General features: G+C 37.2%; 1 protein-coding gene across 1 annotated transcript in view; it reads right to left on the bottom strand.

Moving 5' to 3' along the window:
• Window positions 1-813: 813 nt before the first annotated feature.
• UNC80 (unc-80 homolog, NALCN channel complex subunit) overlaps window positions 814-13,000 on the bottom strand; it is a 232,114-nt gene continuing 219,927 nt past the window's right edge. The window contains 4 exon segments of the mRNA XM_070387345.1: window positions 814-4,678; window positions 6,200-6,399; window positions 7,449-7,560; window positions 8,533-8,614. Coding sequence (XP_070243446.1) covers window positions 4,412-4,678; window positions 6,200-6,399; window positions 7,449-7,560; window positions 8,533-8,614 — 661 coding nt within the window. The 3' untranslated portion in view covers window positions 814-4,411.

Consider the following 13,000-nt stretch of genomic DNA (forward strand, 5'->3'; position numbering starts at 1 on the left):
GACCCTGATGTCTTTAATCACTAAATCAGGGACTGTCTACCCACCAAGCCCCTTCCTGAATACACAGGTACCCTTAGCTGAAAACTTACGCACACACACACACACACCCAAACCAAAAGAGAAAAAACACATTACCCACTTTCCCAGTTGGGGAGACGCTGCTTTGGGAAAGATTCTCACTGTTCTTTATTGCTGAAAGTAATACATCCTTCCTTCTCGAATCTTTGACTTGGTTGTGTCTTTTGGCTTGACTCCCACAAAGAGAGGAACACAATTTTTCCAGTAACAAATTCACATGGGAAAAAAAAAAGTTTAGTAAGAGCATTACTTTGAGTTTAAGGATAAGGCACTTTGTATAAAAGACAGAACTGTGATGGTAAAGTTGGATCCCATGGGGTTCTGGCCACATTCAGAGAATAACCTGGCCCTTAACATTCCTCTTGGGAAATCTACCAGTCCTTCCAAATGATCATACTTAAGCAGAGAAGTCATACTGGGGTATTTGTCTCCCAGTGTGCCCATTCTCCTTAATTTTGAAAGTTAGGGATGGAAAGCATGAGTAGAATGGAGCTCATTTGGAAGAGGGAGGAATTAGAGGTATTGAACTGAAAGGTGACTTCAGGCCAGACTATGAGGGTTGAGGAGGAGTGTCAAGATGAGCTCCAGGGATCCAAAACAAAGCACACCTCAGGGTCTAAAATGAACACTTTTCTGAATGAGTTAACCTATTTCCTGTGTTGAAAAATGAGAAATGAAACTCAATCAGGCACCTTAAATATTTTTAGATTTATTTTATTATATGTGCATATTCAAACACAGAAGTCTTATCTTTCATAAATATCTTTCATAAACATTTCAATATTTATTCATATGCATTTTTTCCATGCTCTTTGGTCATTCAGTATTCATAACAAACTTTATAGTAATCTGAGGGAAATCGGCTGTGTAGTCAATCTTTTGCTTTTACCTGTAAAATGGCTAATAAAGGATTTTCATCCTGCAGTCACAGTGACTTTTGAAAAATATGGAGGTACATTGATCTGTAATCCTAAATGATCCTAAAACAACATAAGTAAATTTGTCTTAAGTTTTTCCAAATACATTCTGCTCTAACTTATTTTTATTCTCCTGAGTGTCAAAGCAAACTTTGTTTCTGAAAAGGTGCAGTTAGGACCCACTGAAGTAAATGAGGAAGTGAGACTTTCTAGTCACTGCCAAGACAAGGCCATGGACTTGGAAGTGTGAGGTGACAGGGCAACAGCAAAACTCGGTGTGATAGCAGCTAATTACGGAGACTATTAAAGTCTCTGTATAACTTGACAAAGGGTATTTAGTTTTATATTGGACTGTCATTCTATTTATGACCTTTTTTCCCCTGTTGGTCCCAACATATACTCTATTCCTGTTCAGATACTCTCAGAGCTGGACAGCAGAGTAGAGAATGTTTTAAATTGATTAAAGGGACAAATACTAAAGAAAGTACTCTTGGTATTCTGCCCAGAGTACTCTTGGAGGCTTGAACTAGTAAACACATTACTTCCAGCCTACTCAACAAGCCCAAACCAGACCCCCAAATTCTACGGATTTTTCTCCCAGTATTGTTATCCCCATTTATGCCTTTTGACACTATAGCTCTAAGTGCCTTGTCCCAATGCACTCAATAACTCAGTTTCATTTTTGGAAAAAAGAAATAAAACTTACCTAAAAGAATTACAGAAAGCAGCAAATACTGAAAAACAGAAGTTAAATATTTTGTTGTATAAAATGGTGTATCCAGAATTTGAACTGCTTTAATTGAATCTGAGTAAATCTACACCCACTATTGTGGAGGACACATGCTCATTCCAAGGTCTCTCAAAAGTTAATTTCAGAAGAGCAGTCCCTTGGTTGAGTCCAATTTTTTTGTACATGGGAAGTAGGTGTCTGTTTTTATTTTCCTCTGAACAAGATAAATATTGTTAAGTATCATAGCTTAAGAAATGATCTAGTATTACCAATACTATATTTATCATATGTAATAATTAACTTTTAGTCATATACTCAATAACATTTTGAATTATAAAAAATTGTTACTTATCTTGATCTTTTTCTAATCTTCTCCAACTTTTTTTTAAAATAATTATTCCTTCAAAATCCAGGGAACAGTATTCCTGAGAATACATCTTGTGACAATCTTATGCACATACATGTATTTTAGCAATTACACACAGACATTTAACACATTACATTCAACACATTTAAGGGCACCTTAAATGGAACAGATGTATACATCTGTAAAATCTCCATAGTCCCAATATGAAAACATTCCTATTCTATAAGGCCCTGTTTGTCAGAGTGGAGGCTTTTTTGCAAGGTACAACATTACTTAGCTTATTGGAAAAGTTTCCAACAGACTTCCATAACACTAAAGTGAAGGAATCAGGCTAAAAGGCAGACAGGTCAGCATAGTCATGTTCAACACAGTCTATTACTTTTCAAATATATATATAAAGGTATATAGGATTCTGGTCAGATGTTTAACAATTTTCTTCGACCCTTTTACTTTTTAAATATTTGATACAATTATACACAGAGAATTTGAGTCAAGCATCAAGGAACTGGAACAAAACACGCACATACAGGAGACTCATATAGCCCAGACATTTGTAATTACCAAACATAAGGCCTCTAACACTAAGGGAGCAGCATAATTTTAAGCAGATGAAATATATCACCTTAGCAAGAATTATAAAACCACTTCTTTATGTGTATTTCTGCATTTGAGAACTCAGCATTAAGCATAAATGTCCTGAAAATATTGTAAAATGTAGAAGAGGTCATTTACCACCTCTGTTTTCTGAATGTTTAGATTTGCAATGTTTAGTTTTGTCCTTTAACTCACAGATATCTTTCATTCTACTGTGAATGAGACCAAAATCCCAAATTATATTGGAAAATATAAATCACAATAACAAACAATGCCTGTTTAATAAGCAATGCTAACAGGAAAATAATTTTCCTTTGTGATTTGGGTGGGTTTAATAGGTCTCCTTTATATATACATATACATTTCATAACCAACATAGTCAAAGTTTAAGTGTACAGAATGGGTTCTAAATTCATTGCAATGTAATTATAGTCTAAACTGTAGCTTGAGTGCTAGAAAACACACACACAAACCCCACCACCATACCAATTTAGGTATGTATATGAATTTTTATATGCTTAGAAGTTATGTAACAATTTTCTAATATAAATTGTTAAAGTTTTGAAATTTAATCTTGAACTGTAAGATGCCAAGCCCTACTATAGGATTAATAACACACTAGATATGGCCTCATGAGCCTCCTAAGTTTTATACTTTTCTTGAAGTAACTGAATGTCAAGTTAAAGTAAAATACACAAGCTGACTGTGTCTATAAAGAAATTGCACACTTTATATTTTTTCTTCATAAGCTTAACATCTAAAGGATCATATAAATCTGTTAACATTGAGAAAAGTTATTTTATTGAACCAATTCTAATAACACTAATCTTAATATCTGAAAATATGCCCTTAAGGGCAGGCACAGGACACTATAAGGGAAAATAATTACATTTCCCGATATTTTCCAGTGTTGGCATTGATGTCATCAGGGCTAGAAGTAGGAATACCATCTCTTTCTAGCTATTATATTTATATTTAATTTTTATCATAGGCTATTTATGTCTTCTTAATTCAGAATTATGTCTGATAATTTCTAGAATATTCTCTGTGTTGATTATGAAATGGAATGATCTTATGGCATTAGCATTTTGATTTACAATATGTAATGAAAATGACAGTTAAAAAATAAATTGAAAAGTTCATAGTTCTAAAAATAGTATTTTTTCTTCTAAATGGTTATATTTTTGATCCAAAAAAAATGGCTGCAGATTTATTTGCTATTAATATTTAGTTTTCCCAAACTAATATTTTCCTTTTGATTATTTTTTATGTAAATTGCTACTTGTATAGCCACCTGATTTAATGTTTTTAAAATTAGAAAAATAAACATTTGCATGAGATGTATTATGTAACCTCAAAAAATTGCATTAGTTTTTTAGAATACATTACTTCTTAATATTCCTAGGTAAGCAGCTCTGTAATATTATACATTTTTAATTGCTCAAGGCTTCTTGAATCATAAACAATGTGCAGTGAAATGGCTCTGTCCCTTTATTCCTTCCTGGATTTCATGGTCTTTACACAACCAAACCATCTTAGCCATTGATTTTTTAACCATGTTCATGAAACAATATGCACATTGGCAGAAAAATCTACTGGGATTTGTGCTACCCATTGAGTGTAAAGTGCTGTGTTTTAATATATTCCAAGTGAACGTTTTCAACTTTCAGCAAACTGATCCCTTCCACGTCTTGTCTACACCTACAACACTTAAAAGGTACAGAACTAAACGTGAGACTCATCTAGGTCGACATCCGTCTCCCCCCGCTCAGTGGGAGTAAAAGGGAACTGGCTCGCCAGCAGGGGGTTCTCCATGCCATTTTCCTCACTGATATGAAGAACTGTGTCTCCGTGCTGTAGGAGGATGGATGTCTCAAGGCCTGTGAAGTCATCAGGGTCTGAGAGTTGCGTAGAGAGGGGGCTGTGTGCTGTAGCACCTTGTACTTCTGTGTCCTCTTTCCTTTCTCCTTCTTCAGCTAGGAAGTTCTCACCCTATGACCAAAAGGATCGTAACATTGAAAGGTAGGATGGATACCAGGAAAGAGGATCAAAAATTACTGTTGTCCAGCTGTGACTGGAAAGGAATCACAAGGCTGGACCTAGTTTTAACCTTATGGCACCCCACTCCAGTACTCTTGCCTGGAGAATCCCATGGACAGAGGAGCCTGGTGGGCTGCAGTCCATGGGGTCACTAGGAGTCGGACACGACTGAGCAACTTCACTTTGACTTTTCACTTTCATGAATTGGAGGAGGAAATGGCAACCCACTCCAGTGTTCTTGCCTGGAGAATCCCATGGACAGAGGAGCCTGGTGGGCTGCTATCTATGGGGTCGCACAGAGTCGGACACGACTGAATCGACTTAGCAGCAGCAGCAGCATACGTGAGAGTTTATATAGGCCCTTTCAACTTTCTAAGCCTCAGTTTTCTAACCTGCTGCATGAGCCTCATTTTTTGCCCTGTTCACCTTGTAGACTGTGAGGGTAAAATGAGATAAAGGTATTACAATGATTTTAACCATTAAAGACTTTAAAAATGTATATAATATATTGCCCCTTAGCTTTCTTTAAATACCACATGAGAAGAATGTGGGATCAAAACAACAAAAAAAATATCTAAACAGCAACAAAAAAAGATCAAAACAAAAGTTCCTCTCAGAAGATTCTATGTTTAAAGGGCTTCCCTGGTGGCTCAGATGGTAAAGACTCCACCTTCATTATAGGAGACGCAAGAGACATGAGTTTGATCCCTGGGTTGGGAAGATCCCCTGGAGAAGGCAATGGATACCCATTCCAGAATTCTTGCCTGAGATAGCCCATGGACAGAGGAACCTGGGAGCCAGTCCAGGGGGGTCACAAGGAGTCCGACATGACTGCGTGACTAAGTATGTATTTAAAGGTTTCATCTAAATTGGTAACTTTATTTTTTTTCATTGAACTGTCAGCCATGTATAGTATACTGGTTTTCAATGGTAATTTTATTTTTTTAATTTTATTTATATATTTACTTATTCATTTTTGACTGTGCTAGGTGTTACTGCACATGGATTTTCCTTAATTGTGGCAAGTGGGGCCTACTCTTTCATTGAGGTACACTGGCTTCTCACTGTGGTGGCTTCTCCTCTGTGCAGCATGGGCTCGGTAGTTGTGGCACACAGGCTTAGATGCTCTGTGGCATGTGGTATCTTCCCGGACCAAGGATCAAACCTGTGTCCCCTGCATTGGCAGGCAGATTCTTAACCAATGGACCTCCAGGGAAACCCTCAGTGGTCATTTAATTATGAAATATTTCTTAGTTTTTTCATAACAAAGAGTATAAAGACTTCTCTTATTCCTTCTCAAGTAGATATATTCTTGGCCATATACTTGATTTTTTTTTTTCATAAGGATAGGACCAGTGTCTGACAAAACATTACTGACTCAGACTCAAATGATATGGATGACATTTACATATCCCCATTCCTAGACAGACACATGCAAAGAGCAAGACTTGCTTGTTTCTCCAGGGCCCTCACCTGCTTGGGAGACAGGCTGTGAAGATCAGCAACAACGATGGCGGGGGAAGACGTGAGCACTGGTTTGTCCATTCCTTCCGGTTTTCTGGATGGGGCTGGGCTGCAGCCCTGTGGCTGGCCTGTAGCAAGAAGTGTGTCTGTTGGGGCACCTGCTGGCTCTGGCTGAGCCTCGATGAAGGTCACAGATCGTTTTTGGTCCGCTGTAGGTTGGAAGTAGAGCAGTAAATCAGAATAGGAGGATAGTAGGTTGGCAGTGCTTAATAATTAGCCTTAACCAGTGTCTCCTGCCTTTCTTAGTAAAGACATTGCTCGTTTACCAACAAATGAGAGCACATTAGGCCATTAGATACATGTTTTGATTTTACCTTCTTAGGGGCTCTCCTCATAGCTCAGCTGGTAAAGAATCTGCCTGCAGTGCAGGAGACCCAGGTTTAATCCCTGGGTCGGGAAGATCCCCTGGAGAAGGAAATGGCTACCCACTCCCGTATTCTTGCCTGGAAAATCCCATGGATGGAGGAGCCTGGTGGGCTGCAGTCCATGGGGTCCCAAAGAGTTGGGCATGACTAAGCAACTAACACTTCACTTCACTTCTTACAAACAGTAGCACATGGGTGGAAAAATCATTTTTACATAAAAGAACCTTTCTGCATAAATTGTTTTTCCATAAAAACAAGATCAGTACAAAGCATTAAGTGAACTTGGTCATCGCTCATAACAACTGCCAACAGGAATTAAAAGTTCCTATTACTCATCATGCCCTTGTCTTTGGTGAGACATATAACAAACCCAGTTCCTGGCTTGGGTAAATAAAACACAATCTTCTATCATCAAATTTCATAGCATTTGTGGTTCAACTTGGACTTCCCGGACCAGGGATTAAACCTGTGTCCCCTGCATTTGGCAGACAGATTCTTAACCATGGAACTTCAGGGAAGCCCTCAATAGTAATTTTATTATTAAATATTTCTTAGTTTTTTCACAGCAAAGAGTATAAAGACTTTTGTAAAGACAATTCCCAAAACAAGGGAATTATTCATTTACCTAGGTGCATGAGGAGAGAGATGGGATTGAGGAAGGTGAGGGGAAAAAAAGGCACTCAAGTTTCCTGGGAAACTTCTTCCCTTTTCCTAGTGGCTTCCAAAGATGTGTTTATCTGCATGACTCTCAGTCTCTGAAGGCCTTCCCCGCTGTGTGGCAGGGCAGTAGGCCTTGTGTCAATGTCTACCCAGAGGGACACAGGAGGCCTCACCGGATGGCTTTGTCTTAGGTTGAATGCTCCTGCGGGTGGTTGACAGCCGAGCCCCGTGGCGGTTTCTGGGTTCAGTCTGAGTCTTCTGACGTGACAGTAGAGGACGCCTTAGCTAAAGGGAATAGGCAGAAGAAAAAGCTAGCAGGAAGGATCTAACTGCTGGGAGGGAAGACTAAATTCAGAGGATTCTATGGTTTGTTCTCTTCTTTGAGGATCTCTTTGGAGTCTTATGATTGTTCCTTATATTCTTAGCCCATAAAATAAACTGCTTCCTGCATATTTAAACACAAGTACTTATATAATTCTGGCATCCCCTTTAACCAATCCTATATTCTATCTTAACGATTATTACCCCTTTATATAGCTTAAGAACATTAATATAAATTAAAATAGTTATAGTAAGAATTTCAGGATACAAAGCTAGCAATGATTGCTTACCAGTCAGCCTTTGCTCATCCAAAAGCTGTAGCTGAATATATTCTAACTTTGAAGTAAAGACTGATGAAAAACACCCCAGATTCTGGGAAAATGTCCAGCCTCCAGATCAGTGCTGGGATGTTCCCATCAAAGCCACAGCACAAAGCCTCATTTAGATTTTTATTTAGATGGTAACATAAAGGAAACCCACCCTACCAAAGGAAATTTTTAAGAATAATCTTTACTTCAATTTCAGTTTTAAATAGAATCATTAATCTTGAAATGAGGAAGAAAGGATGACTGTCTCTGCCTCTCTACAGAAAGAGGCCTTCAGTGAACTTTATAACAAATCTTCCGTGGTCAGTAGTTTCACTGGCAATGGTTTCTGAATAGGGAGCAAATAAAAACATAAGCCCACTTATTTCACCAAGTAACCAGGTTTGCTAATAAGATTTAGAGCTAAAAATAGAAGCCCCAAACTCTCCACTTTGCCCAAGCACTTACCATGTTTTAAAGTTGCTCTGTACTGCTTATTTCAGGTAGGGAATAAATATTTCAGGTAAAACAGAGTCTTAATACACATAAAATAGAGTCTTAATATACACTAAAAATTGAATAGAACCGCCCTTTCATAGCATGTCTCCCCTGCCCTTTCAGGGTTGCTTACCTGCCTCAGGCCCCTCTTCCTCCCCAGTGGCTGCTGAATGAGAAGGTTCTGTTGGCCAGGTTCACTCTGCACACTTGCCACCCTGTCAAGAGCATCACCAGTGTTAGCATGCCCGGAGCAGGCAAATGAGACAATCTTCTGGTGGGTGTTAGTCAAAATCACTTACAGGAAACAGTCACTTCAAAGATACCATTATCTTTGAAGGAGGGTTAGGAAAGGACCCCTGGGATGGGAATTTTCAGAGGTTTAGGAAGTAGGACACGAGGCCTTGTAGCCCCAAGCTGCCAAAATTGAGATTCTGTTTTCAATCACTGATGCCAGTCTGTCATTCAGCAAAACATTGATTCAATCACACCCCTGGTTTGGAAGCCACCAAAAGGTTTAACACGTCATATGCTAATCTCAATTTTTTTTTTCAAGGGTAAGGAGAAAGGTGGTGACGAACAAACACGAACAACTCTATCACATGGATGGGAACACCTTTTAAAATATTTCAACTTACATGAAAATAAGATGGACAAATATCAAACACATCAGACACAGAATCCATTTGGGTGAAGGGTCACATTCAACGCATGTTTGCAGCCTGAAGTCTGTGACTGAGTAAATAGTCACATAGGTAGACAATGAAAATGTCTTTTAAAATGATTTTAGATTGATAAGGCTGGCAAAGAAATTAAGCTGTCATTACAACTTAGTAGCTTAATTACTATCAAATAGTTGCACCCAAATATAGCACACAATTTGTAAAAGTAACAACCTGCTCCTCCCAAATTTACTGTGTATGTGTGTCTTTTATATGCAAAAATGGCTACCAGCAGTGGTCCCTATTTTAGTATTGGGTGAAGCTGAAAACACTGTCATGGACCCATGATCCTTTTTCATTCTGCATGCATATGTGTAATAGGGGTTTATAATGGGAGTGGAGGTGAAAAAAAGAAATATACTGTGCCCCAGAGAACATTGTAATCCTGTGGATGATGCCAATGTGATTAATTTCGGCTTTGCCTTTGCGAAAGGAGAGTCATCTACAAATAATTTTTACAGTAAAATATTCCACAGAGGAATGCAGCGTCAGCAACTGTCCATGAAAAGGAAAAGACTGTATGCATTCATTGCCATTTAAAAAAAAAATGAGCTCCCTAAACAAAATCCCCCTGCAGTTGTAGGGAGAGAAGTCGGTGGCAAGATGGACAATCAGACGTTTCCCCTAGAGTTAATCATTACATGGTTGACACAGTCACGTGTCATTTTTAAAAGTCTTACTCATATTTCCACTAGAAAAAAATTCAATGATTCCCAAATGGAGTTTATCATAGTTTTTCTGAAATAATTAGGCCATTTGGGATACACGAAATTCCATAGAGTTTTAAAAACAGGTGTTTTTTTAGACTTTCTTATTCTCCTGAATATCAAGTTCAAAAAGATCAATGTACATTGTTTTTATACATATATAACCTTGTACCATAAATGACCTTTCTATGTAGATGGAAAATTACCTCAAAGGAACAATGCAATAAATTCTGATAAGCAATACAGACTAAGTTGCTGGCAAGTTTGAAATGACATCTCCTTATTAATTATACATTTTAATATGTGTCTTAAACTGGAAAGATTAAGTATTCGATTACCATATGCACAAAAGTAGAAACAAGTTTTTCCCAAATACCAAGCAAAGCTTTCACTGGAATGGATTCTTCATTGACATCTAAATGTTACCTCAGTTCCCTTGGCCGTAAAGGGAGGTTAATACTTACCATCTACCTCCCATTAAGGTAGAGAAAAGAAGTTAGTCAATGTGAAATGGTTTGAACATGAAAAGTGATGTAACATAGTATGCTTCATTGTTTTACATCTATAATGAGTTTATTGCTTCTAGAACACCAGAAGGAAGTAGGTAATAAAAAGTCTTAAAAATAATTGGGTAGAGAAAATGAAATAGAGGCAGTCCGCTTTCACTTTTATTCAGTAATCTGAGATTGTGAGAAAAAAATGGTGCAAGAAAAGAAATACATGTCACTCAGGGAGTGTTAAATGCCAAAACATAATGGTACTTTCACGATGATTATTCCAAGGAAGAATCAAAAGCATCAAAGTTTTCTCTATGGATAGAGAGGTTCATTCTAAGAAATGGATCAGGTTTATAGATTTAGTATTTAGTTGCTTTATATAAATGATACAGTTAGTGTTTCATGGAATGCACATATCAATGATTAAATTATAGAACATTCCCTTGGAAATACAGCTCAGCTAATATATTCTCCCTAAAAATATGATGCTAACATGTTTATATTTGGAACATCAAAGTCTGGCTTAACTGTGTGCAGAGGATACATTAGTAATAAACAACCAGAGAAATTAATAATAGAAGTAATGCACACGGAAGTAATTTTGGGTCTATATCAAATTGGAATTGCATATAAAAGGTGGTTTCAATTTAGTTCTCCCCATGTCATGTAATATTTCTGTCATGTGCAGGATTTGTGATACGTGACTATCGGGGTGCAATATAACACCAACCACAAGACCATGGTGTTTGCCCTAAGCACCTCTCTAGAGAAAACCAATTCCCTAAAAATTTTAATCTTCGGAATGAGAAATGGCTGATTTCCACTGTTTGGTCAAATAAAAAGGTAAAACCATAAGTATAAAAGCAAACAAAACTTTCTAAATTGAAGTGAAATCATCCTTGGTGTTTCTGAGTCACTAAGCAATATTAATTACTCTGGCAAACAATCTGGATTTTAGAGAAGTAAATATGGGTCTTGGCAGAACTGGTATAAGTCAACTGTCTACAAAAACCAAAGACCTTACTCAAAATGCAAGAAAGTAATTTATAAGCTAGAAAAATTTAGACAATGTTAGAAGACAATCCTGGCACAAATGATTTCTTTTCTCTCATTTCAGCATGAAGACTTGGAGTGTATAAATATGTTGTTTAGTTGCTAAGTCATGTCTGACTCTTTTGCATTGCAGGTGGATTCTTTACACTTGAGCCACCGGGGAAGCACCATATACAATTAATATGTATGCATATCCTAATGAAATACATGCTAAGTCGCTTCAGTCATGTCCGACTCTGTGCAACCCCATAGACGGCAGCCCACCAGGCTCCCCTATCCCTGGAATTCTCTAAGCAAGAACACTGGAGTGGGTTGCCATTTCCTTCTCCAGTGCATGAAAGTGAAAAGTCAAAGTGAAGTCGCTCAGTCGTTCAGTAAATACATATTTAATGGTATTTCTTAAAGGATAGGGGAACAAAAGGCCATTCAGTAATACAATAAAAATTTCTGTCACTCATCTCAAAGTACAAAAAAAGTGTATTTCAACATAGATTTCAAAATAAAAGTTTTAAGTAAAAGTACTGGGTGAAACTATAGGAAATGAATTTGTATTTCCTTTGCTTTTATCTATACTTTTAGTTTTAATTTTATTATGGTTAGAGAAATCTGGAGGGGGAACAGAAGGCACACAGCATAGCCATTTTCACCCGGTGACCGCCTTGTGCTGAGGAATGCATGAAGCCAGTACTGAAGGAGCCATAAAGCATTTATAGGAAACAGGGATATAAACAGTAGACAAAATCCTACTCTTCCCTTTCCCAGTAAAAGATTAGCATTTAAAGTTTACTTAGCCTCCATAACATCTAAGAAAATATATTTTAAATGCCACAGCATTTAGAGATTAGAGACTGGAATTCAGACAAAAAAGGGAAGGATCTGGATCTTAGTTCTCCTGTAAGAACTGATTTAACACCGGGAGAGTACACTTCTCTGTGTATCACAACAGATAAACAGATATTTTTTTAGTTATTAATTCTCAACTCCATAACAAGGTTGCTTTAATCTTTTCTATTTGGGTGTACTTGCCAAATTTTCATTGTTTGGAAATGTGGATGATCATGAGATGGATAGATTATTTTTATTTTGTTTCACGCAGACTATCTATCTTGTTCAAACTTGTGTCACATTCTTATTTTCCACTGTGATTAAAATTACCCTTATGGAATCAAATAGCGTTGTAATCTCTTCTCTCTATTTTTTTTTTAAGCTAGAGTTGATTGTCAATTCCTGCCTTTCAAAATGTTCTAACATGTCCAAACAAAATTTAATTCTCAGGTATAAACTTCCAGGCTTAAGTGCTTGAATAACATTTTGCATGTTTATATTCTTCTGGAGAGAGAAATATGGCCCATGGTGTGTGTATTTGGGGGTGGGCACAGGGAGAGAAGATCTACAATGAAGTTTCTGTATTTCTAAGAGTAAAACTCTTAAAGAAGAGAATTCTTCCATGATATACATACTATTGCAATTTATTAGTTCCAAAAGAAAAAAAAATTCACCATAGCATAGTGATTCTTACAGACTTATACTTTTTCCTATGAATCTTTATAAGAAACCAGTTACCACACATTAAAAAAATCCTGGAAGAAATTTTCTAAAGGTCTGCAAAATTTTTATTGGTTTCC

This window comes from Bos mutus, chromosome 2 (genome assembly GCF_027580195.1).
Source record: "Bos mutus isolate GX-2022 chromosome 2, NWIPB_WYAK_1.1, whole genome shotgun sequence".
Classification (NCBI taxonomy): Eukaryota; Metazoa; Chordata; class Mammalia; order Artiodactyla; family Bovidae; genus Bos; species Bos mutus.